The sequence below is a fragment of the Python bivittatus genome, unplaced genomic scaffold (genome assembly GCF_059951505.1).
Source record: "Python bivittatus isolate LINGU-HERP-01145 unplaced genomic scaffold, Pbiv_v1 ctg000700_np1212, whole genome shotgun sequence".
Lineage (NCBI taxonomy): Eukaryota > Metazoa > Chordata > Lepidosauria > Squamata > Pythonidae > Python > Python bivittatus.
The window spans coordinates 55,517,737-55,544,850 of record NW_028277098.1 but is presented as its reverse complement, the minus strand read 5'-3'; the positions used below and the strand labels follow the sequence as shown (position 1 = coordinate 55,544,850).

Here is a 27,114-nt window from a genome sequence, read left to right as displayed (position 1 = left end):
GGGTATCCAATTACATCTATACTCTAATTTGCATAAATCTATAAAGAGGCAGGTCTTTTCCTCCAAGGCTGTCAATAAACAAATATGTGCTTCAACGTAATGTATCCTAGTGTTCAGTTCAAACACACCCCTGGGAAAATTCTCTGTCACTATCAAGAGCTCTTTAGAGGAATATAAATGTAACCATTAAAAATCTGTACGTAGGTTTGAAAATAGTGCAGCATCTGACAGAATGCAGGTGGTTGGGCAGGTTTTCTAAAAGAAACTAGGATCTGAGGAGCATTTCAAAGGGTGAGAAAATATTTTGTGTTGTTCTCTTCCTACCCCAGTTATGAAAAAGATGCAAATGAAACTAAGTCAAACACATAAACCCTAGTTGTGTGCCAATATGTGTAATTTATAGGGCACAAATATATTTATATGTGTATGTATTATGTATACAGTTGAATAATTTATTATCTCTTTATTCAGATATGTATAAACTGCCCTTCATCCCGTCAGACTTACAAAACTTTACACCCTCCAGATACGTTGGGACAACTTCAAGAATTATTAACCAGCATAGGTATCTAAACATTTCAATCTACACTGTTTTAAATTCAAAATGCCCCGTATGGAGATTCAACTATTTCTTTTATGTGCAAAACAGGCTGTTTTAATCATTCTGGAAGCATTTCCAACTCAAAACAAAGTGTTTTGAACTCTAAGCAAGAGCTGTGTTAAGCTCAAACACTTTGAAACTCATTTTAGCGGCAATTTCAAATGCAAATCAATTTTTTCACATTGAAACAGTTTGAATTCAAAATATTTTTTGCCCTCCACTACCAGCCAGCCACAGGGTGCTAGGGTGATGAAGGTTGTACAAGTTTATTCTGCCCATTGAAGCTTCTAGTGTCCAAATGCAGGGCCACATAGAAATACTGCAACAGTCAAGGCAGGCCTTGACAAACACAGATCATCATGGCCAAATGTCTGACCCAAGACTGGAATAGATGAAGCACCCAAAGCAGATAAAAGGCACTCCATACCACTAAGGCCACTAGACCTCCTAGTGACAAACTGAGATCTAGAGCTCAGCTGTGAAACTTCAGGGGAAGCACAATTCAGACAGAACAGATTCCAATTTCTTATACTTAAAAAAGGGCCCACTCAATCTTGCTGAATGGACCGACATAATCTGGATCTAAAGTTTATCTGTAACCCAAGATCATCAGTCAACATGCCTTCTTCTGCTCTTAGGATATATTGTTTTCCTGCCCCTCCCCCCGGGAGAAATCCTCTAACAGTTGCGCGAAAGATGTACTTAGATCTAAGATAAAAAGCAGCACTGTGTTGAACTGCAGTTCCCATCGTCCCCTGTCACGGCGCGTAGTCCCTGCTGGCTGGCTCGATTGCTAGGGTTGCAACCCCACGCGTCTGGAGGGCATCAGGTTGGGGAAGACTGAGAGGGCGTCCCAGGCGTTTTGAGAAGTGAATGTGGGGAGCCTTCTGCGTCGGAACGCACCCTCCTTCGGGGGAGGTCGCTAGATCTGGTCGACAAGCCATCGTTCGCACCCCAGCTCCGGTAGGGACCATTGTCCCCCCCCCCCCGACTCCAGGCAACAGCGCGGTCCGTACTCTAGGAGCATACGCATTCCGTACGAAGCCCCTGCCCTACCCCACCCCACCCCACCCCACCCCCGGCGCGCGCGCCACAGCTCTCGCAAACCCGGCGTCGCTTCTTGCTCCCGGTTCCGGCGCGTCGTGTGTGGCCTCGGCTTCTACAACCACCCCAGGGAGGCCGCCATCCCTGTCCCCCAGAAGGAAGAGGAGCGTCGTGGCGTACCCAGCCGAGCACCCCCCGCTCGCAGCCGCGCTTTCGCCCCGCAGCTGATGCCGTCCTTCAGCCCCCAAGTAGGTCCGGCGTGAAAAACTGAATCCTCAGCCAACCTCCAGCAAGAGGCGTGCTGCTCCTTCCGGGTTTTCCGCTGCCAGGCTGAGCGAAGAAGCCCAGAATGCTGCATTACTCGGCCCACCCATGCCCTGCGGCTTTCACCTTTGCTAGGGGAGGAGGACGCGAATCCCACTCCTAGCAGGACTCTTCCAGCAAAAGGAAAAGCGGCGGGCAGGGAATGCGGCAGCAGACAAGCAGCTCGGAGCGGATCGGGCGGCCGGCAGGCTGCAGCGCGGAAAGAGTTAAGCGGAGGGAGACATTCCGCCAAGGAGAATTCATAGCAGGGGGTCGCAGTCTGGGGAGGCAGCCGGCGGCGAGCGAGAGAGGCCGGCGCTACTGCTTCGGGGCGCCCGACTGGGGCGAAAGAGCCGCTCGCGGGCAAAGAGCGAGTGAGCGAGCGAGAAACTTTCCCTGGATCTTTTCTCGGCACGACCTGGAGGAGAGAGACCCTGCACCCTCCGGGCGGGGAAAAAAGCTGCAGCGATAGCGCGAGGCCGCTTCGGTCAGGAATTCCGCTGGCACCCTTGCAGAGGCGCGGGGCTGGCCAGACGTCTCCAAAGGGAGCGCTGAACTAAGGAATCTGGCAACGCTTCGGCTGGGATTACTCCCTGCTTCCGTGTCTTTCCTGCAGTCCGGCACCGCGAATGAAGCGGCAGTAACAAGAGCGGCTTTGGGTTGGGGAGGGAACTGGGGCTTCTCGGTCGCAGAGAACGTGCAATCTTCTCCCGCTGCGGAGAGCCCGAAAGTATCGGAGGGAGGGGCGAGACTCTGTTTCTCTTGAAAAGGGGGCCGTGAGCCCCCAGTTTGGGCTTTGGCACTTTCCAGCCTCTGTATTTAGCACGGACGCACGCACGCTTCGCTTCCTCCCTGAGAAATTGGATCGAAGAAATCCTCTCTCGCCCAACAGATCGCTCCGCTATTTGTTGCTGGGAGCCGATCTGATCCAAGAGGGAAGAGCTTGCTACAGGTAGCCGAAGTCAGTGACGCGACGCGACACGCGCGCCCGGGAGCGCTCGGGAGGTCGCGTGTGGCCCCAGAGGGTGCGGGTCGGAGCTTGTGGCTGGCGAGCCCCGCTCCTCTGCCCTCCCCCTCTTCCCCTGGCTCCCCCGCAGCCGAGGATGAACCCTTTCCCCTGCGCCCGAGGAAGGCCGGGCGAGCAGGCGGCAGTGCAGCAAGCGGGGAGACGAGCTGTTGGGTGGGCTCTGGCGGGGGGAGATCGTGGTGTCGAAGATTACGCCTGGCAAACCGCGTCAAACGGCGAAGGGAAATAGCAGCAGAAGCAGCCGGCATCTGCGGTGGTTGAAAGACATAAGTCTGGAATCAAATTGCGCACGGCCGGGACTTCTGCTGGTGCCACGGAAAGGGGCGGGGTCCCGCAAAGCCGCCACCCCACCGATACTTTTAAAGCAATTAACTGGTGCAAATCAGGCTTTCAGAACATCCTTCTCGGCTAGCGCGAGGGCGGAGCTTGACGTTCAGGATAAGATGTAAAAAGGAGGGATCCTCCTCCTACAGGGATCTTGTTAGAAATAAGACTTCTGGTGCCCCTGGACTCTGGATTGAGAAGCACCAGATCCTAAAGAACCCAGCAGGGACCTTTGGGAAGTTGCAGTTGGACCTGCACATTCTCTCTAGAAAGTCTAATGCTGCTACCTACAGCTTTGCTCTGCCAGAAAGGGAATGCAGCTGTGCTCCAGTCACAGCAGAATCTCCTCTGTGCCAGGCAGACTCCCCCTTGTAGCTGGATTTAGAAAAAGTCTGGACTTTGTAGTGGGGTGCATCCTCGCTTGGCCCCTGCTGGTGGCCCACCTGGGAAAACCTCTATAAGAATGCTGACCAGTTGGAGAGAGCTGTCTACAAGGATAAGTGCTGTACTTTGCTGTCTCCTTTTCTTCTGGCTCTTGTACTACCATCTGCCCAAGGAAGGTAAGTTCAGAGCTGCCTCATACAGCACCTTGTCATGACTCTACCTTGTGCTCTTGCAAAAGTGAGCTTTCCACCTGTTTTCCCTCCAAGGCCTTGCACAGAGAGCTGACACTTGGACCTGGCCCCAGGATGAGGCCAGCATGATCTCATGGAACAAACTCTCTCCCCTCCCCTGAGTCATGGGTTGCCTACCAGCAGACAGGCACCCTTAAAGTATAACTAAACAAATCCATACATTTGGCCTCTTATATTTAGAAACAGAGAGTGAGATCAGAAGACCAGATATGGGTATGGATTATATGGATCAGTTCTCTTTCTTGGGGCCAAAGATCATCCCATTCCTCCAGTTCTATAAAGGCACTACATATATTTAAGATCAATAGTACTTGACTCTGAGAAGACAAGTCATATTTAGCTCCCACCCCAGGCAAAACATCAGGGATGTGATATTTTTACCAAGGCAGCGGAAATAAAGAGAGACAGAAAATAAAAGCCAGCTAATACAAACTAGCTAAAATATTAGCACTTTGGCCCAGCGACATCAGGACTATCCAAGATGAACAGCTTGGCAACCATTAAGACCCCATCTCCACCAAATTAAAGCAGAAATACAGATTCTAAGGTAAGCCAAAACACCATCTGCCCAACTTCAGAAGACTGCACGGATAACTTTGGCCAATGACATTCCAGTTCATTCAAAGTTTGTTCTCCAGAATCCATTTCTCCAGTTACAGACAGCAAAGGCAAGGAGCAAGGGACTGGTGACATCACCTCCAACTGATCTCAGACTTTTCTCTGGGCCGTTTTCAGGATTTAAATTTCAAGGGAAAAGAAATTATTTCATTTCCCACAGGTTTTTCATATTGGCATCAGGGATAAAGAGAACAATGACAGTAAAAATGCTGAGGATAATGGGGCTTCCAAGTAAACACTCATGGACTCAGCCTGTCTATGGCCTGGCAGATCTAGGGAATGTAGATTTTAGATCTGGAAAGGCTTTTAAACTTGAAGGACCAATAAGCAAGGGGGAGGGGAGAAACTATCCATAGCTCAGCCAGATACGGAATCATAAAAAGGGGAACCTTTCACAGAGGAAGAGAGAATTCAAGGAGCACGGAAGGAGAATGTTCCTATGATCGAAGGCCAAGATGAGGGATGTTTAATCTAGACTTGTGGATTTGCATTTTCCCTGAATCAGACTAATTTTCCTGCCATTATCTTTGCAGCAAATTCACAGCAGTTTCATTGCTCACAACATTTCAGGCTATCATGTTTATGTGTGTAATACTGTAGAAACATAAAAAGTGGGTTTCTCTTCAGGCTCTTTTGAATCCCTTGACATTTAGACAAACTTTACAGTTTGAATCTTAGATGCTTAGGCTCTCACAGAAATAAAGGTTAACCTCAGAGAGCTTGCTTGTGCTTGAACAAAGCTCTGTACCTATGGAAGGTTTGTACTCTGAGCAGCGTTGCTGTTTGGGTGATGTGGCCAGAGCTATATCTCAGGAACATGTGACCAGTTGAGTTTGGGACCTGCAAATTAGAAATGTTAAAAATTAGGCCAGGCTTTACTGCAATAGCAATCAGGCAGACATGGGTAAAAAGCACCTCTGTCTAGTCAAATGGCTTTCTCATTGTTTTGGCTTAGAGAGCTGCCAATTTGTCTCCTGGCTTCCCCTACTTTCTGTCTATTTCAAATTTAGCATGTCCTGACCCATGATATTTTTTGCCAAGAGACTTCTCTGTGCAGTTAAAAATTGAGATATAGGAATATGTGATCCCAGGTTCTGCTGGCTCTTAAGCCATGGATCCCACCTCCACTGATACTTGGGTTGTAGACTCAGAACAGGCTAGGATCAAATAATGGAAGATGGATGGGGAAACATTTCTGCTTGGCAAGCTGCTGCTAATTAATATAAACAATAGTGCATTTGATGGATTAATGGTCTAAGCTGGTATAAGGTAGTTTCTTACATTCCAAGTTAAGGTTCTAATTCTGGCTACTAGTTTGGAAATGTGAATTTGAATTTATGATTTTATCAATGCCTTTATTTGTTATTGCATATATAACTCCCTCCAAATCTCAGTATGAGACTCAGAGTCACAAATTTGAATTCCATTTCACAGTGGGGTAAACCAGTCTTTTGTAACCTGGCCCTCTGGATGTCTTGGGACTACACTTCCCAGAATTCTTGGCCAGTGTGATCTGGCTGGGAATCTTGGCCCTTAAGTCTCAACCCATCCAGGAGGGGCAGACTGAGGAAGGGGGAAATAAAGGTTTTACTTTTAGGTTTAAAGTGTCTAGTTTAAAACACCCATGTGCCTGTATCCCATTAATATGTGGAGAATACTGTTTACATTTTGGACTGGTTTATTTCACGTTGATCGAGGACCTGCTTGCAGAAGGCATTTTTGTTCTCGGACAAAATCTTCATCTCTCAGTCTGTACTCTTTTTTTCATAGTAACTGAGAAACAGCTGATCCTTTCTGCAGTTAACATACTTCACCCCAACATGGTGTCCCCCAGTTGCTCTTGGACAGTAAGATTCATCCACTCCAACTAGAATTGGCCAGAATTGGAGGTCGCTGAGTTGGAGGAAGCCAATACAAGGCTTCCAGTTCTCTGATCTATCCTCTGTCTCAGTGACTGGATGCAGAGAATTCCTAGCATATGACGTTATGGGGGAAGGAGCAGATAATCAAAACAAGTTAGGCATATGATAACCAGCTATTCTGTTTTTTCTTTCTTATATGCATGCATGATGGGGGCAGAGGGAAGGAAAAGACCTATTTGGCAGCAAGCACAAGCCCTGCTAAGCAACTTCCTGGGCTTCCCCCTTTCTTTCCCCCAGCTCTACACTGTGTAACAGCCCTGCCAGCCCACAACTGCAGAAGAAATCTTGTGATGATGTATGCTCCCCAGAAACCTATAAAGAACACTGTCAACATAAATGTCCCATTGAGAGCTCCAGAGACCGGGCCTCTTGCAAACAAGGATGCAAGAGATTTGCAAATCCATGTTGATCCATTAATTATGTCACAATTTAACAACCATAGCTAAATATTTATGCAGTAATTCAAATGATGTGAGCTTAGCCAATCAAGCCATAGTTATGAGTTCAATGCTGGCCTCGGGCATGCAAGATTCAAGGCAGTGCCAACTTCTTTGCTACCTTGCCAGAGCCCTAAATCTCTTACAAGTCACAAGGCTGTTTGCTATATAGCTTCCTTCACAGGGCAATCTGCAAAGCAGCCAAGGTGCAAATTACTTGCAGTTCATTGTTATATTTTTGTGGCAGGGAAAAGTCAATGGTACGCTAAAGCCTTGTACAATAACAACATAGCCCCACCACTCTGCAAAACTGAACATTTTAAAGCTGTGACATTTACTGTCTTGGGGATATATAAATAGTGAATATATGGATAGTTACTAATGCTAGTTGCTAAGAAAAAACCTAATAATTTGAGAGTACCAGGTATGGCGTTGTTAATTTTTTTGATCCTGGCAATAGCCTTTTTTTTTTTTTTTAACTAATACAGATGAAATTTTAACACCAAATAGCCTTGTGGCACTCTAAAGACCATAACACATTTATTATAATACTGCAGCATCTTAATGACTAACTTCATTGCTGTTTAGCCTCTAGGTTTGCTTAATTAAAAGCTGATTTAGCCATTAAGTTTCCACAGAAATTCTCTACCTTGGTTCCAATTGTTTCTGCTCTCTTGCAGGAGTTCTGATAAGCTTTAAAATGTGCCGTCTCTTAAACCAGTAATATTTTGTCCAGTTAAATATAACATCTTTTTGTATCTCACCTTTGCTATAGCCACTATGGCAGTCACCACTCATTTTTATCAATTTGAGTAAGGTCAGAGTTTGAAATCTGGCAGATGTGTTTTATAAAATCTTAACTTTGCTTTAATTGCACTCAGAAATGTACATTGACTTCAGATTCTAGTGAAGTATGAAATGTACAAAAGTTTGTACTATGCAAAAAATAAATTCAGCCTGGTATTTTTGCTGTACATAACAAACTACACAGAAATTTCATGTTAATGTAATATAATAATGTGTAAGTTAAGAACATCAAGCAAAAGTAGAAATTATGCTATCGTAGAGGGGAATTATTTGAATTAAATCTGTAAAATATATATGGGTCCAAGTCTACATTTGATTCTCTGCTTTTGTCAAGATGTTTAAAAAGTATCATGACTGCTCCAGAGCTGATGTGATGAGAATTAGGCCATGTTAACACCAAATTCTGCAGGTAAAAGAGATCCACAAGTACTGGAAGCAGTTGATTACCCTGATAATTTGAGAAATGGAGAGAGAGGCATGGTAGAGGAAGGGAGAGATCACTTACAGGAAAACAAATCCCAGCAGAAAGCAGAAAAATTACAGAATTCAGAAAATATTATTTGTCAAAAGAACACTTCCCTCCCTTCTTTAGCCTTTGCAAAGTGGACCAATGTTGTTACTCCCTTACTGCATTTGTGGGGAGTTCTGCAACTGAAACTACTAACTTCTTTTGGGACCACTTTATGACTCTGCAGGTACGAGATGTGAACTGCAGACATGCAAAATGTTAATGTCTGTTCTAAGTGAGAAACAAATTATCTTTGGAATTATACAGGTTGTGCTCACATGAAGTGTCTTGTCTGTTCCTATTCTCTGCCTTCTGGAGATCAGATGCAGAGGAGAAAGAATTCAGTTTTGTAGGATATGCTTTATTTTTTACTGGTGCCCTGGGGCATGGACCAGCCAGAGCCAGGAGCATAATATTGGTGAGGCCAAGGAAGTTGCAAAATGATAGTTCAGCAGGCAGGCAGAGCCTGGTATCTTCTGGGCTCCACGAGCCACCCATTTGGATGATGTCCATGTACAAATCAACATCTGAGAGGCTATAACCATGGATGCTTGTAACCTAATTTAGAAATGACAGGTTTGGTTTGGTTTTGTGGGTGGGTGTGCCTTCGAGTCAGTGTTGACTCCTGGGGACTGCCTGGACAAGTCCCTGCAGTTTTCTTGGCAGGATGTCGGAAGGTGATTTGCCATTACCTCTTTCCTGGGGCTGAGAGAGAATGACTGGCCAAAGTTACCCAGCTGGCTTCATACCTAAGGTAGGACTAGAACTCACAGTATCCCAGTCTCTAGCCCAGTGCTTTAACCACTACACCAAACTGGCTGTCTTGGGGGGTTGCTTTTTATTAAATAATTGGAAGTCAAAAGCACTATTGCAAATTATCCAGTGATTTGATTTTAATCAATCTTCAGCCCATCTCAGGTTTAGAACTGTTAATCTTTAAGTCAGCCTGTTCCACTCTGATACTCTTAACAATATTATAGCTCCCATCGTAAAAAAATAGCATAGAGATGATAGACATTATAGACCAATATTTCTGAAGGACAAGTGGTGGGAGATCTTTCTAGATGGGTTTGTATGATGCAGTTTAGGGCTACTGTATCTTGGCTGCAAATATCCAGATGATGTCTAGATGGCAGGAAAGAGTTACAGCTCAGGGTACCTCTTTGCCACCACCTAGAGGTCATCCAGATTTTTACAGCCCAGATCTGGCGGTCATTAGTTAAAAGTTGGTGCATGAAGGCAGCTATCTCTTAATATGCTTTGATTACTCTTTGCTTAGTCAACTAAAGTAATTGAAGCATTTACCTCTTTTTTAATCAATATTTTTCAAATTTTTCCATTTGTCTCAGTTCTTCATTCTGTGTTCATTTTGATTTGTCTCTCATTCCCCTCTTTTTTTTTCTGAACTGCTTCAAAGGATACATACCTTCTATGGTATCTACTTATAGGTAAAGTTCTTTTCAAGAAGTAGGCAGAAGTGTATAATCACACAGACATTTTTCTTAAGGTCCTGTTTGCTGTTGCATGTCCTTTAGTGAACTTGAGTGGTGTTCCTTGAAGTATTTGCACAGGCATTGCAGGAAATAGTATTAGAAGAAACACTAAGCTGAGGTACACAGTCCAGAAATGAACTGCTAGATGGAATATTTTGTTTATTTAAAAAAAAACTGAGAAGAGTAGTTCATACTTTTTCTCTTCAGTATTTTTAGGAATATAGAAAACAGAGCCCACTGTTTTTGGTGCTGACTGACCATGGTTCCTCAAGGCTTGGGATAGCAACTTTTTTTCAGCCCAACCTGGACAGAGCAAGAATTGAGCATAGAATGCTCCACCGCTGAGCTAGAGTGTTTGCAGTTTTCTCCCAACTTTGTTTTCAACACTGTTCTTGTTGAAGAAACTAGCCACCTGGATGTGCTTTCTTGTTAGACATCATTGAGGAGGAGGTGCTAGCCACAGTAGCTCTTTTCAGTTGTGCTGGACTATATATATATGGACTATATATATATGGACTATATATATATGGACTATATATATATATATATATATATATATATATATATATACATACACACACACACCCCTAAGGCCCTGAGAACATGGGCAGGTCATGAAGAGTTAGGGGCATATTTGTCATTTGTTGAATGATATTTAGGAAACTCACAACTTTGATCCATGAATTGGGCATTTTATTGCATTCCTTAGAAAGCTGCCACATTGAAAAACTACTGTGCACACATAAAATCTCCTTCAGCATTCCTGTCCCATCTAAACGTTCTGGAGGAGGGGAAACATCTTGCTATTCCTACTAGTAGGGCTCTTCAGAGGAGGTCTGGTAGTCGTAAGTTAAATCATAATTTGGCAACTTGACATTGGCAAGCTACACAGAAGTCAAAGTGGCTCTTGGAAAGGACTATAAAGCCCCAGGAAGCAGCCCCACCTGTTTTTCTCCACAATCCAGCTAAGCAATTATCAACTAGAAGGTAGAGAATGGGATGAGGAGCAGAATTAAAACCTCTCCAGTCAGCACTGCAAGGAGGATTGCCTTTCTCTGTTGCTCACAGCACAGGAAAGGATTTACATGAGAGGAAGTGCATGAGTATGAGGGTGGAGTTCTCAGCCCCACTCACTGCTGTCCTCCCCATTGACAATTCCCCTACCTGTGTAGCCCCTAACACATTGCTTTGCCCCCAAAAGATTCCTCTCTCCTGTCCTAAATGGCTGGGTGCCTAGCTAAAGATACAACAACAGAAAGATATAGAGAAAACTTTGTATGCAGTCACCATATTCAAATTGTCCGAAAGTTAGTAGATAGCACTCAAATGAGATTAACCTTCACATAGGGCCTTTCAAAATCAGACATTTCCAAGGATTCTGCAAGGACAGCACTCGGGCCTGATGGCTAAAGACACTGAGCACAGAGTCCTTTGCATGATTACATGCAATGGAGGTCCAGCACATATTCCTCCCTTCCCTCCTCTTTCGTAAGGCTGGGTTACAGGAATTTCTTCCCAAGAATAACCCAGGCAGGCAGTTCAGTGTGCTGATGCTACAGAGTTTGGATGCTTGTTGCATGAATTACTGAGAGCCCAGAGATGATGAGTATATTCCCTGATGACGTCAGTAACACTGAACAGTCAGAGAGGATCAGGACCTAAGTCATCATATGTAGGAAAAATTATAAAAGAACATGTAGCACAGTAAATCACATCCAGCAAATGTAGTTCTAATGGAAATGTCTTAGCCTCTCTGATCTACTTATTCAGATAACAACTCTCTCTAGGAGAGTGAGCAAGCCAGAGATTGAATGTATATATTACAATTCAAATAAATATGAAAAGGCTGCCACATATCCCTATATAAATCGAAGTGATCTCGTATGTTTTCATTACATGAATGCCATTGAAGAAGAAGAAGTGAGGAAATGACAAACTGTTGCTGTTCATCTAATAGGGGAAGCAAAGAAACAGATAAGGGGTTGAACCTATTTAAAAGGGTAGGGTATATATACAGTACACATGTATTTCAGGTATATTATTCACCACAATAGAAGAAGTAGAGCATGCTGAAAAATTACAGGAATTTAGACAAATCACCAAAAAAGTTACAGTCCAGAACAGATGAGTAATTGAGTTGTATAACTTTTGCAGAAAGGACCTTCACTGGAAACCCAGCGTTTGTGTCGAAACAGCAGTTAATAGCAGGCCACATAGCAAAAACGTGTGTGGTTGTTGAAGGAATCCATGTGATTTTTTTCTTTTTTTAATCAGGAAGGCAGGTCCAGGGCGACAGGTAGCATAGAAGCAATACCTGGCTGACCTGTTATACAAGCAGGAAATCTGTATGGAAAAAGTTTATCATAAGGAAGCTTTGCTGCTGCGCAGTTCTATGGACTTCCTTGAGCTGGAGAAAGAAGAGAAGAACAAGAAAGAAATATGGTCATTATGGCTAAAAGTGAGGGGCTAAACGGGTTCACATATCACACTAAGTTGCAGTGTGTTTGTTTTTGGTATAATATATTGTGTGATCCCACTATCATAGTTTGCAAACCATAACTAATGTGTTGTGTGAATGCTACCTGTTCTAGTTTTTGTGTTAAGTTGTAGTTAAGCAAACTGTAACTTGGATTTATGAGTGCTGAATTTTACAGTTGGGTTTCATCAGCGTTTTATCAACCAGATTGTGGGTTGCAGAATAATGATAAACTAATGGTTCTTCAAAATTCCATCTCTATGGCTCTAAGACGAGAAGGCAAAAGTGGTTCAGTATTTTCTTTCTTGTCAAAAGTGATGTAATGGTTAGGGTGTTGGACTAAGACTGAAATGCTTTAATTCTTGTATGGAAACGATCACCTAGGATTATTTTAATGAGGATAAAATTGGAGGAGGAAATACCTATGTTGCCTTGACCTTGTGAAGGAAGATCAAAGACATGAACCTTAGTATATAAATAAATAAAGCTTAACTGCATGAATAATAATACTGTATTGCAGGTAAATGGCTTTGGAATTTCCCCTTGTTTGGCTAGATTGGAGAGTTTATTAGGTTAGCCAGCAAGTCAAGTTTGAATGGGCTCATCTTTTTCAGTGTGGGATGGTACAAAGCCCCATCACCTTAGAAATATTCATATCTTCCCAGCCAGTAAAAGAAATATCGCATAGCAATTTTGTTGTTGATATTGGAAGAGTTATCAGTAGGCATACCTGGACACCAATGTGTTACATGTGGAGGGGCTGCATTTGTGGAGTGCACCCACGTGTGTTCTGTGAGTTTGTATGGGTGTACACAACGTTACCACTTAGTAGAAGTTACATAGAAGATGTTGGTACAGTTGTGCAGATTTGATTAGTGTACTTGCTCATCACATCTGCAAAACTGATTTTGTTGGACCCCCGTCTGTTAGATTAGAAAACTGGCTTCTTCTACTCAGTTGAATTGATTGCCTGCCATCTTTTTCTGAGGTACCTGTATAAATTAGTACAATGGCTCTAGAACTGTTGCCACCCTAGGGGCTGTCTTAAAGGTTAGGGTCCAGGCTCCTGGCTTCCTCTTCTGATAAACAGGCTGCATCATTTTCCTGCTTTTTTGCCAGGATTAAATCTGCCTTCTATCCCAATGTCTTCCTATAGGAAAGGAGCTGGAGGTGGGGACATGTGAAATCACAGCCCTGGATAGAGATATGAGCCATCCCAAAAGGATGATTGCCCGACAGACAGCAAGATGTGCCTGTCGAAGGGGTCAAGTCGCTGGAACAACAAAAGCTAAACCTGCCTGTGTGGATGGTAAGAAAGCAAAGCTTCCTTCACTCTGGTTGATCCATCAGTCTGGCCTATTAGGACCAGGAATTTCACACAAACGGCTGAGAAATGTTGCAGGCATCCTGGTGCTCATCCAAATCTCTGTGAGCTCCTTAGTAGCATCAGTGATGGCTTTTCCATTCTGGAGGCTGCAATGAGAGCTAAAGCCAGGGGCATTCTCAGAAATTAAAAGTTAAACAAATAATTGAGTTCTGCCAGTGTAACTCAAGAAAAACAAACATCAAAACTGTGCAGGGGCGGGGGCTTTGTCATCACCAGACAGCACAAGAGATGAGACATTTGTCCCCCCCCCAACCTTTTGGAGGAGTTGGGACCCTGCCTTTGGATTAGATCAAGGCCCTTACTAAAATGGACCCAGAAAAACTCCTCCTTTGCCAGTGTTTGGACATATTTGAAACTAAAAGAATGCCCTCAGTCATTTATAACACTGTTACCATTTGTCCAACAATGGACAAATTGGTGTTGGCAGGGATAGATTTCTGTTTGTTTTATTAGATCATTCTATTAAAAAAAAAAAGTCAGGCTGGGTGCTTAAGGAGATTTAACAGCAAAGTCTCAGACTAAGTGCATGTAAAAAGTACAGATTTTTCCTAGAATTACATTGCAGTCCAAGAAAACCAGTTGGAATGTAACACAATTCAATTACGAGGTCTTTGCCTGATACAGAGTTACTTCACCTTCTTGTTGCAAGACATCTCTCTCCCACTGAGGAGATACACCGGAACTTGTTTTGATCACTGTAGGTAGTTCACTGACGTCTGTTTAGCTTTATCAGGTGTTCACCCGAAGGGGAACTCCTGTACTTTGAAAGAATAGGAGCCCCCACCCTCATGAATATCTCTCAAATGATGTCAGTCCCTCTGAACATCTGGGAGTAGGTGGGCATGGGGAATCTCTGTGTGTCCCATGTGAGCAAGAATTAAGGTTTTGTGTGGACAGCAGTGTATCTACAAGCACATACATAAAGGTTTCCCCTTGGAAACCTCTCTGCTTTATCAGTAAAAGTCTTAAGCAGGTCAGCCTCCTTTGAGTGGTGTCAGAGGGGAAGGTCTTGGTAGTTCTCACACAGTGAGTTTTCCCTACTTTTGGAGGCCCAAACATGACTTGAATGTGTGTGTGTGTGTGTGAGAGAGAGAGAGAGAGAGAGAGAGCGAGAGCGCATAGCTTCTGTGCTATGACTATGGCCATAACAGCTGAATGAATGAGCAGCTGGACTGATTTCCACTAGCTTTTCCATGAGTGGAAGGACTTCTTCTGTTTTGACAGTCTTGGTTTAGTCCCCCTTCCCTTGAAGTCCCCTGCATTTCCTCTCTTACTAACCTGGAGAATCCCCAGAGCATCTTTTCAGAAGTCTGTAGAGCACTTTCTCCCTCCTTTCTTCCTGTACAAGCAGAATTCTGCTAAGACTTCTTCTGGATCAATGTGTTATGGAGCATTAAAGAAATATATGTGATTGCAGAAGACCTAGCCACTGCCTAAATCAAAAGTCAACAACCTGAGCTGCTACAGCCACATGTGGCCCTTGACTTACTATCAAGTCACTTGCAGCTTAATTTCCAAAGCCCTTGGCAAGCCAGCAATCCCGACTTTGGGGAAAAAAAAAAAAATCTATTGTACCCTCTTCCCCTAGTCTGCTGTGTGAGGAGAAAGAAATCAGAGCTAAAAGAAGCAGTGGAAGAATTAGCCATCCACGTTTAATTCTCCTTGCTTTAGCTTCATCTGCCCCCCAACTTTTGACTCCTGCAGGATGCAGCCCTGGAGAGATCAAAAGTTGTCCACTGCTGGTGGATAGCCGGTGTTACTGACTTGAATATGTGATGGCAAAGAACTCTCTTCCAGGCCTTGCAGGAAGCTTTCCTGAGGTTTCAGAATGCAGGCATCTGTTATCTTGTGTTGCTACGTGCTGTGGTTGTGCAACAGTAACAGGCTACCTAGTGTTGCTATGTAGGGTGGGAGAAGGAAATATCCTCGGCCTGTGAGTGGGTGTTTGATATGCATGGTGAACGTGAGGCTATTCTGAGCCCACAGGTGGTGGTTATCTCATATTTGGAGGAGTTAGAGTTGCAGCAGAAAGCACAATGGATGTAATCCCTCTTCCGCCGCCCTCCGTTTAACCCATACACTACTCCTTTCGCAGCTTCTGTTGTTTCTCTCTTGGCCTCTCTTTTGAAAAACCTTTCTCAATGGTAAAGAGAATAAATCCACAGCAGAATTCTAAGTGATCTAGACTCAAATGTGAATCCTATTCTGTTCTGGAGAGTTTGTGCTCAGAGCCCTGCAGCCTTAATCATCTGTTTTGCAATCTTGGCCACTTGAAGATGTGTGGACTTCAACTCGCAGAATTCCCCAGCCAGACATAGTCTACTCATTCTAGCTCCATCTCAGGACATCCTTTCCCAGATGTGGAGGGGGTGAGGGGCTTGGTGCAGGGACCAGAAAGTCTTGTATGGAAGGATGAGAGCTTAAGCCAGCTTTCCCAAATTTGGTGTCATCCAAATGTTTTCCGACTACAGTTCCCAGATTTCTCTAAGCCACATTCCTTACTTGGCTTAGCTGGATGTTTGCACTGTAAAATGAATGATAAGGCTTTAAGTCTCATGTTTTATTGATAATTCCTGTAAATGTGTACCTAATTTTCTTTGCTTTTTCTTTTCTTTCCCTTTCTCATCTTCAACATTTCCTTCTTCTTTGACATACCTGCTGGTGTCCGGCAGCCCAGATCATTGTTAGCAAACAGTGGTGTGGGATGGAGCCCTGTGACGAAGGCGAGCAATGCACTTTATTAATAAATCGTTCTGGCTGGAGTTGTACTAGGCAGCTGGGACGAATAAAAACAGTCACGGTAAGTAAACTGCCCTGACTTCTTTCATCCTACCCAGCAAATAGCTAAGGAAGGGCAGAAAGTTGTGTATTGCTGCTGGAGGGAAATATGTTGTGTGTGCCTTGTAGGGTGAAGAAAGAAAATTGTTTAAGGTTATCATTGACTATGGCTCCCAGATATGTGCTGCAAAAATTGGGATGACTACTAGATGACAGCAAAGAGTAAGGGGTTTCTGTACTTCCTTGCTGCCATCTTCTGGTTGTCCAGGCCCATGACAGGTGTAGTGTCTGGAGCGATCCTAGCAAAGGACAAAGATCAGAAGCAAAGTAAATGCATGCAAGTAGTACAGAATCTGCATCTGCACTCCTGGGAACTGGTTCTGCATTATGTGCAGGTCTCAGAAATCACCAGTGCAAATCTCAGAAAGTCTGGTGGGAAGATAGAGATGACTATTTAGCCCTTTTCATTTACAACAAGGGAGAAAGGGGAGCTTTCTCAGGAGCTCCCTGGCCCAGAAATGAATGATCTACTTCTCTGGGATGGGCACCTGTCCGTACTTGGAGATATTCATCAGCAGAGTTGGAAGTACATTGTACATTGTATAAGCAGGGGTTCCAACTTCCCAGTTGTTAACAATTAAACACATTCCTTCCCCTACTGAAGCCATTGAAAAAGAGTGCTTGGAGGAAATCCAGAAATGGATTGTTGTGTAAGTAGTTGCCCATTTGGCTAAGTTACTGATCACATGCTTGGAGGCCCTTTTCCTCAATTCTCCATTATGTTTTTACCTTGGCTTCTATTTGCCCCTATTCCTGGTTAGTGAAGATAGAAATAAAAGCTTATAGCTGGCTTTAGCTGATCTTGAAAAAAGCTAAGCAGGGTCCGGCCCATTTTCTTCTAGGTAGGAAACTACTAAGGAATCCTAGGCTAGAATAAGAAGATGAAAAGACATTCTGGAAAGAGACAATGCAGATAACTTCTGTACTGTTGCCAAGAAAACACCATGGACATGCCCAAGTAGACACCAGAAGTAAATCTTGGCTTGAAGGAGTTTTTTCCTCTACAGGTAGTCCTTGTTAACGATGGTAATTGGGACCAGAATTGCTGACACTAAACGACACAGTTGTAAAGTGTGATGTCACACGACCATGCTGCTTAGTGACAGAAATTCCAGCAGCCCCAGTTGCTGTTGTTAAGTGAATCACCACAGGTCGTTAAACAGGGATGTCACATGGTCACCATTTGCAACCTCCTGCTGGCTTCCCCATTGACTGTGCTTGTCGGAAGCTGGCAAAGAAGGTCACAAATGGCAACCACATGATCGTGGGATGCTGCAATGTTGTAATCATGAGCCAGGTGCCAAGCACCCAGATCACAATCACATGATCACTGCAATAGCTGGAACTCCAAGAACCAGTCGTAAGTACCATTCGTTCAGTGCTGTCGCAAGTGTGAATGGTTGCTGAATGAGAGGTCAATAACCAAGGACCACCTGTATTTTAGATGCCCTAGGGCAGATATCTGAATGCCCTGATATTTAGTAGCACAAGCTTAGATTCCATAATCCAACAGCAAAATATAAGCAACTGATTCAGGTTAGGCCATGTCTCTCTCTCTCTTTTTTCTTTCCAGTTAGGTTTTTAAAATTCATATAATTCACAGGAGAATGCTGGAAAGAATGCAAATGGAGACAGAGTTGGATGGAAATGTGACTGAATATTATCAGCCTGCGTTCAGCATGCAGAACATTTGGGAGGGGTTGCTTCCTGTCCTCTCAGAGTTGGGGAGGGGAAGAGAAATGCTACAAAGTAAAGCAAGCCTGAGGCGACACTGAATTTCAGCAGGTATTTTCTCCAGTTTATCTGGGCATGCAGAGAGGCGTTGGCCTACCCCTGCTGCCTGAGGGGAATTAGCCTTGCTAATAGAGTTTGCACATGAACCATGCACAAGGACTTTGCCAGCTATTAATCTCACTCCCTTGCAGGGACCCACATCCGGCAATTTGTTTTGCAACAAAACATTATTTGCAACATCAGGGTCTACACCCTCCAAGGCCCTCTTAAAAGGGACTGGTGCTCAGACAGGTAGAACAGGATTTGGATGAATCTTAAGCAGAGCTCTCTAGTGCAGGGGGAATGAGAAGGCTCGCCGAGCCTGGCACTGGGCCTGTCTTTGCAACACAAGAGGAAAACAGTGCAATTAAGTGTCCTGGATTATTGCCTTGGCTCTCTGCTAAGCAGCACTGAGAGTGCTGCAGCCCAGCATTGGCATAAATAAGGGTGCCTCATTACTGACTCCAGTCACCTTCAGTGCAAGCAGTGATGGCTTTATCTGGAGCAGATACCCGCGCTTTCTGAAGTCCTAAGGAAAATGTCTTCCCCACAGTGTCGCACCGTTGTATCCATGTTTGCAAATGTTTTAAAGCACTTCCCTCTCTGCTGTGCTGTTACTTCTTCCTGCTAAGGTCTTCTCGAAGCATTTTACCATCCCAGCCACGAGACAAAAAGCCAATGGTTGCTTGAGCTGCTGGGGAGAGGGAGGGAGGGGACACAGATGGGGGCAAACAGAGAGTAGGAGCAGTAGGGAGGGAGGAGATGAAAAAGGAAAGGAAAGGAAGGGAAGGGAAGGGAAGGGAGGAAGGAAGGAAGGAAGGAATCCCTAGTTGGAGGGAAGGGAGGGGAATAAATGGATAACCCAGTCAGAACAAATCTCCTAGATCAGACTGTCCCATAGAACTGAATCAATTGTCTGTGGGAAGCCCACCAAAGCAGAACCTGTAGGCCATAGCACCCCTGCACAGTGGTTCTCTAATAACTGGGTTTGTGGGTATGAAGAGACAATATGAAGTGTCTTTAGCTCCATGCACTTTTAGATTCAACCACCATGTCTGATTTTATAGGAGGTGGGAAGGCTTTCCATTCCTAACACAAAAGTTGTCTGACTCAAATTCACAGCTTTTAAAAATGTACCGATTCTATCCTGAAAATTTCTTATGAGGTGCATCCTGTTTTTTTCCCCAGCAGGTGTCAGCATCTTCGATCTTCTGTAGGATTAGAAGAGAAGCAGGGTCAGGCCTGGCTAATACTTGGATGGGAGACCTCCAAGAAATCAAGGGCCATGGGGTAGCCTGGGGATGTGAAAAGCACTCCAGAAGAAGGCAAGGGATTGCCTTCTCTGTCGCTGCTGAGAAAACTACATGGATGATGTGTCCATGCAGTCACCCAGAGTTGAGCTTGGCTTGAAGGCAACTTAACTTTATATCCTATTTAACTAAAGAAAAGCACTGTTGAAACTTAGAGTTGAATGGGAAGTATAATATGGTGAGGCTGCAGAAAATCAAATCCTTAGGAATCTGGGGGATTGGAGTAGTACCAGTGCTATGGTTTTAATACATACTAAGATTGTTGTCACTATTCATATCCTTCCTACCCTCCAAGGAGATAAAGCTAATATAAATAGTTTCTACCTCCTTCTGCGAAGTATATTAAACTGAGTGACAGTGAGTAGCCCAAAATCACCCAGTGAGCTTAATGGCTGAGTGAGGATTTGATCCTTGATCTCCAGAATCCTAGTCCAGTACTCTCACCACCCTATTTCTTTGACTCAGTATGTAGTGATAGCCACATCTTCACCCAATTTCATTCATAATTGGGGCAGGCTTTTCTATTATGGTATACCATAAGTGTGATGAAGAAGAAAGGTTGGGCTCATTTCCTTTTCAAGTAAATGCTGGGTGGGGCTAGTTCCAGAGTAGCGATGTTTGCTCATCTATGGAATTTTACCTGAAAGCTAACTTTTTCTCCTATTCACCATTCAGATCTGAGGATTTGCTTTGACTTATTTAAAAACAGCAAAGTTTTGAATTCTGAAAGCTAGCTAACATTTGGGATGTGGAACGCATTGGACTACAAGTTCTGTCACCTCCAGCCAGCAGGGCAAAAGCCCCTGACTGGGGGGAATGGGATTTGCAGTTCAATCCTTTTTGGAGAATGCCAGGTTGGCAAACGCTGTTTTAAAATAAGCCTATTTGGCTGTGGTCCGCCTAAGGTGGAATTAGCCATTACAGTCAGGAGTGTGCCAAGGAAGAAGAAAAGGAGAGAAAAGAAGTGCCAGTTAAAAGCACTGAATCTGAACCACTGTACATCTCCCCATCTGATTGCTTAGACCAGGAACAGCTGCTAGACTACAGAGTGAGTGAGTCTTGCTGCAGCCTACTCAAAGAAGTGAATAACAATGAATGGGGAGATGGAGTTCCAGAAAGGCATTGAATTATCTTCTGAAAAATGTCCAAAGCGGTATAACTGGAGGAGAATGAATGGTATGTCCTGAAAAAAAGTGCAGATGGCCATCATCAAGCCCAACAGGCCTGTACTGCTCACTCACACATCGCACAGGGCATTTGTAGGGCTGCCAAGACTAGCTGCCAAGGAGCTCCTATGCCTGTAATAGCTGTTCTGAAATACATTCCACCAGGTGCAAATTTTTCTCAATATTGTCACATTCTGTATTACTGTGCAACTTGTAGAAAGTGCTTGGGATCATCTTTGACACAGAACTGCTATAGAAAATGGAGCCCCTGCTGAGGTGGATTTCCCTCTCCATATTATATTGTTGCACACATTGGCATTGGTGGAAAAATGCACAACTGAATGGCATTCCTGTATGTCTAAGTGTGGTAAGAAACATTTGGGGACCTCCAATGCTATATTTTTGCTAACCCCAAATATGTGTAATTAAATAAACACATTCTTCCCCAGAGTAACTTCTTCTTCCATTCCCTTCCTCCTCATTTGTTTCCTTGTGTTGATATTTAGGTGGTAGGCTCCTTGAATCTGGGACCTGGTCAGTCTTTGTAACCATATTATTATTGCTGTTATAATTGAAAAGTGTAACTTGGATGCACATACCTGGTTTTAACAGTTGGCTGTAGCTCTATCCATCTCTATCACTTCTTTTTGGCTTAGTTCTTCAAAAACTCTGCCTCAAAAAATGGCTTAGGGGGAGTGAATCTCTATCCAACACCTGTCATGAAGCCTTAACAGCAAAGTCATTTAGCTTCTCTGCAGTCTCTCCATCCTCCAGTAAATCTTTCCAGATAGCCTTATCTAATGACCTGCCTGGCCTCCTGGCTGTTTTTATCTTTGTGAGGGTCTTCTCTGATATAGAGCCCTCTAGTTGTGTTGGACTGCAATTCCTGGAATTTCCAGGCAACATAATCAATATAACATCTGGAAGTCACCATGTTGGGAAAGGCTGGCTTCATGTCTTTATCATAGAGTAGTTGAATACTTGTTTTGTTTTGCTTTACTTGTCTTATTCCTGAATTAAATGGGGTTTTCCAGATTTTTTTCTTTAATTGGGTAAAGGAAATCTTACTGTCTTTCAGAGTTGACTTGACTGTGCTCATCAGTTATGCTGGCATTGTCTTGGACTTGTTAATCCCTGTCATTTTTCTATTAGCCACCTTTCCCTTTTGTGGGAATAAAATTTGTATTATCACAATTTTAAACAACTTCTTGTTGAGATTACCTCTCTGCTTCAGCTTAGCATTAGTCCTCTTATCTTTAAGTTACCTGTTTTGAAATGAATAGATAGTGTGTGGTCACTGTTCCCAACCTGTTTGTCAAATTTAGAGTTACCTGGCCTCAAGCAGTTCCATGGGAAACCCTTCTAAGACACTGTTATTTATTTTGTCTAGGAATGTCACAATTTGAATGAATACCTGCACTTTTTGAGTAAGGTTAATATTACATTTTTATCCTTTACCTAACTTCATTTTCTTTCTTTTGTTTTTATCATTACTAGCCCTCTTGGAGTTTTGATCAGGGGAATTACAGTAATAATATGCAAGTAGTGAATTATTTTTTAAGCTGAACATTTCTACCAACTGAGATTATATGGAAGAATTTAGGAAACTTTTCCCAACCAAATCTTCTCTAGATATTTTGCAATCCTAATACATCTGCAGGACACCAGGATGAGGAACACAGTTTGGCTGATTTTGAAAAGTAAAGTAGGTTTGGACCTGATTAGTACCTGGATGAGAGATAAGCAGGAAATCCCATGGCTCTAGGCCAGTTGGTATCTGGAAGAGGGGAACAACTTGAAATGTATATCAGGTCATGATATAAGCCCCATAACTTACATACTTTGATTTAAACAATTTATATGGCCATCCATCTCAGAGCAGTGACTCTTGTGTCAGACGAAGGGATGCAATACATAATGGTAATATTTATGTTGTAACACCATTACACAGGTGTCATTTTTTCTCATTGTGGCAATGCTGTAGGATAGAGTGGGAAATCAAAATAAATCCAAGAAAGCAATGACAAATCATTTTCATATTGTTGCCAAGATCATTGTATGGTTGTGTCCATGATGCCATCGAGACTTGAGTTCAACTCAGGAAAGACTTGACTTTATCTTTCATAAAAATAGACAGATTTTTTCCTAACCTAGTGCTCTTTAGAAATGTTACGCTACAATTTTAATGTCCCATTAAATGGTGGCTATTTCATTCTGTCTGTATACTCATTGTCAAGTTCTGTTCATTTGCAATTCAAGACTTGAAATATTCCCAGTATCAGTCTTCAGAAAAATCACACCCTAAATGAAGTTCTGCTGAATTCTTACATAAGTCGAATATGTAGCATGCAACTGCCCATCTGTTTGCTTGTTTATAACAATGCAAGACTTTGGGGGCTCAGTCCTAATGGCATATGGAGTGGGAGGCCGCAGCCTGTCCATCCACCCATTTGCTTTGTGGCTCCTCCCTGGAGCTGGTTTTAAAAAATAATATATTCTTTCTCCATTGGCATCAACTGAAAGTGAGTTTTTCACATTTATTTTAATCATCTATAAGAGGGGCTCCAGTTATAAAATGGGAAGGCTGAAACTCCTTTCTACTTGTGCAAGTCTCACACAGAATTGAGCCCCTGCACACTTAATACTAACATAAACAAGGAAGGGCAGCTGCACATGATGGATTTACTGTGTCATACTGTTTTGTCCTCTCTCCAGAATCAGTCTGAAAACCACTCTTGCTACTTTCTGGTCTCACTGTAGTTCAAATGGCACTTGTCCCATTTGTGCTGGCTCAGCTTGTCCCCAAGGTTCCCGAGTGCCTAACAAATCTAAGCCTTTCTTCCCAACACCACTGTCGCCTCCATGCATTGAGGCTCTTCTGCATGCAATTTTCTGGCTGTTTCTGGAAGATAAATCCACTTTGGGCATTGGAGGGGGGGTGTTGATGGGAAAGAAGAAAGATTCATCCATATTTATCAAACTCCATCACAGATTTGGCAAATCTGCCCAATCACCCCGGCTATATTTTGCATTATTAAATATTCATACAAGCTGGTTGACAGTGTGGAGTCTGCACATTTTTTGCTCCTGAATCATTTATGTACAATCACGGGAGGCAGGGGCAGCATTTTGCCTTAACGTCTCTCCATCACCCCCCACCATGGTAACCAGGCAGTCTATGGATTCTGTCATTTTTATTAACTTAATTCTGTAGAGCATAATATTTGATAAGGAATGGCTCTGAACACTCAAAAAGTTCTCAGCGTGGCACGAAGGCTCGAGAACTTTTCAGTAAAGAATTTTCTGGTACACCCTAAAATCAGCTTTATGTTGCATTCTGCAAAATTTGGGGTGAGGGAGCATGTTCGTTCTTATTGAAGAATTCATATTTATTTTAAGAACTACCTCCTGTGGGGAGAGAACTATTTCCATCCCCATTCTAGAGTTCCCAGCTCTCATGTTTTCCAGCCCCAAAGAAAAGGTAGACAGAAAATTTAGAAGGAATACACGTCAAGCTTTTATAAACCATCACTTGATAGTGGAGTGCCTGTTGGTGAGACTTAACCAGAGAACTGCAAGCTAATTAGGTAAAGATAACCAAGTGTCTGCGTTCCCATTCTCTACCCTTTCTTTCTGAGTATAAAGGGCAAACTCCAGTTCTTTCATACACAGCTGAAATTTTCTCAAATTTAGGGGCTGGAATCTGAATTCCTCTCGCCCATTTTTGAAATAAGGTTGACAGAGTGGCTACCAAGTTTCAGCATCTATTGTGGTGCGATGTATCTACAGCTACAAATGTTACATGGATCCAGGAATGTATGCAGCTTCTGTTGTGCATCTATACTGTATCTTAGGGGCAAGTCATGCTTTTTTCCCCCGGGAGAGCAAAGTAGGCATATTAAGCCTAGCAGAAACTTAATGTACTGAGGATCTATCTTTAGAATTGTATAAACAGTTTACCTTCCTTTTGTTAAGCTCTCAAATCAGAGAAACACGGATGTATGAAGTTTTCCTGCTTAGAAAGTGGGGAAAATGTCTCTATTTTGCACAGTGTCTATCCTGTGTGGCATTTTTACTTATACTGACAAATTAATGTATCTTATTTTCATTGTTATTTCCAACAGGGAGGATCAGGAAGGAACTTGGAAAAATCATACTGCAAAAAATTAGCATTTTGCAGCTGAAATTTGTATCATCATCTTGAGGGCTGCAGGGGACTAAAAAATGGAGTGAGCAGGACTGCGTGTAGCCTGCTGCTTTAGATTATCCTTCCAGAATAAGTGCATCTCTAGATGACAGGGACAGTGACCACATATAACTAATATGTCCCAATTTCTTCAGCACTCAAACTTTTACCATCACTTAGTATGGATTTTAAATGCACTAAGTAATCATACAGTGAAAAGGAACTTCCCATTATTCCATTCATAGCATTTGGGTTTGTTTTTGTTTTAGATTTTTTTATCCCACCTTTATTGTTTTTATAAATAATTCAAGGTGGCGAAAATATCTAATACTCCTTCTTCCTCCTGTTTTCCCCACAACCATAACCTGTGAGGTGAGTTGGGCTGAGAGAGAGTGACTGCCAAAGTCACTCAGCTGGCTTTCATGCCCAAGGTGGGACTAGAACTCAGTCTCCTGGTTTCTAGCTTGGTGCCTTAACCGCTATGCCAAACTGGTTCTCTGCATTTACTGGCATAGGAGATTTTGCTTGTTTGTAAATCATCCTTTTAGTCTTTCACTAAATGTTAGGTCTGACAACTCCCTTAAGAACATTTGAGCTCCACAAAACATAAAGATGGATCAGATAAGTCTTTGAGGGAAAAGTTTGGTAAAACTGACCACGGGTGAAAGTGGGCAAGGAAGGAGAACCCAGTACACTTTTAAAGGCAGCATGGGGCCAATCAGCATTTATCTGCCTAGGTTCAATGTAATGCTGTTATTACTGAGGTTCATAAGCAAAAGATTTTTGATGTTTCTGATGGAACTGTTAGACCTTGCAAGGTGCAAGAGCAGTAAGAATCAGCAAGGAATGCAACAGGAAATCAGGAGTATGTTTCTGTTGTGACAAGTTTAGTGCCAACAACATTTTGGTACAATATATCCATGCATATCTTGTTGATCCTGGGATAACAGAACCTTGCTCTACCAAATAAATGTATGAGCTAAGATTGGCCGTTGCTCTGGATTTAGAGACTGATCTTTTACAAACCCATTTGTGTGAAGTGCTTGTTTAGCAGAAAATGTCCATGGAGATCAGGGTATCTTTTTTCAAGTTAAAGTGCTGAAAACATTTTCAGTTTTGAAAATCATTCTCAAAATAGATTAGTTTTGGTATGATTGCCACAGTCCCAATTATATAACTATCCATTCTCTTTATGAATTCTTCCCCCAGGTTTCTTGACATCAATAGAACACCTGTCTGTAAGAGCACCTTCTCCACTTCCTGTGTGCTGATGGCAATGTTCAGAGGTCACCTCATCATGAAAAATGGGACAATCCACTTTTTCAGTATGGGTTCATTCCCATGAATCAGGGCCCATCTCATCTATATTTCCTCTTGTGCCAGTACATTGGATGCAGAGGCTACTGAAACAAGCATCTTTGTGTTGTATGTATGAGTTTAACTTTTCTTTCCCCTCCCCAAAGCAAATATATCTATTTATAGCTTATGTTGTATATTTTTGACTTGAAACGCAGTTTTCTGTAGCCTTCATTTTCCCCCATGTCAACAGAAGATTTGCAACTTGGTACCCAAGAATCAACAGGCCTTTCAGATCTGGGGGAATGGCTGCTTCTTTGAGACATGTGGTTGTAACAGACTGAGGTACTTGCTAAATGTCTAGGATGCTATGCTACAAAGAAAACTTTCTCTTAGACCTCTTCCTTTCAATCGTTTCTCCTCCCCTGATCCAAAGGAGGTGAGGTGGTGCTAAATGATGTATCATTGGATCATCAGCTGCTGTCGATATAGAGGGAAGCATTCACCAAAAGGTGTGGCCATATTCAGTATAAGGCACTCTTCACAAAAGAGTAAAATGAAATAGCCAGGTAAAACACCTGGACAAAAATGTGTGTTGAATCACAATCTTCTCCATTTGTGTCTATAGTATCCTAACTAAGTCCCCTTTCTCATAGTATCTGCCCAATCAACTGTTGAGAATAATTCTTACTCATCAGTAACCAGAAGCAAGTTCAAAACAAGCATAATTTATTTAATATAATTCATTAAGTATCACCGTTGGCTCATTTTGACTTGAGACAGTATTCTGGGAGTTGAGCTTTTATACCCAACTTTAGAAATCGTGTATTTCTGACCAATTTGTCTCTGAGACCAAATTGATAGTCCATCAGATGGACTGATTGGAAATTTCTGGACATTATGGTACTTAATGGAACACTGATCCCTTAAAGATGTATTTATAAAGGGATCAAAACTGTACCC

The 27,114-nt window shown here is 43.0% G+C and overlaps 1 protein-coding gene across 1 annotated transcript; it reads left to right on the top strand.

Moving 5' to 3' along the window:
* The first annotated feature begins 1,389 nt into the window (after positions 1 to 1,389).
* LOC103055124 (chemokine-like protein TAFA-5) lies at positions 1,390 to 26,341 on the top strand. Its single transcript, XM_007426561.4, has 4 exons — positions 1,390 to 3,859; positions 13,352 to 13,504; positions 16,255 to 16,382; positions 26,065 to 26,341. The coding sequence occupies exons 1-4, from the start codon at positions 3,763 to 3,765 to the stop codon at positions 26,071 to 26,073; spliced, it is 387 nt and encodes a 128-aa protein (XP_007426623.1). The 5' UTR covers positions 1,390 to 3,762; the 3' UTR covers positions 26,074 to 26,341.
* Positions 26,342 to 27,114: the final 773 nt, after the last annotated feature.

Coding starts and splice junctions, on each gene's coding strand:
- LOC103055124 (XM_007426561.4), top strand. CDS start 3,763: ATGCTGACCAGTTGGAGAGAGCTGTCTACAAGGATAAGTGCTGTACTT. Junction 3,860..13,351: donor CTACCATCTGCCCAAGGAAG/GTAAGTTCAGAG, acceptor GTCTTCCTATAG/GAAAGGAGCTGGAGGTGGGG. Junction 13,505..16,254: donor TAAACCTGCCTGTGTGGATG/GTAAGAAAGCAA, acceptor GGTGTCCGGCAG/CCCAGATCATTGTTAGCAAA.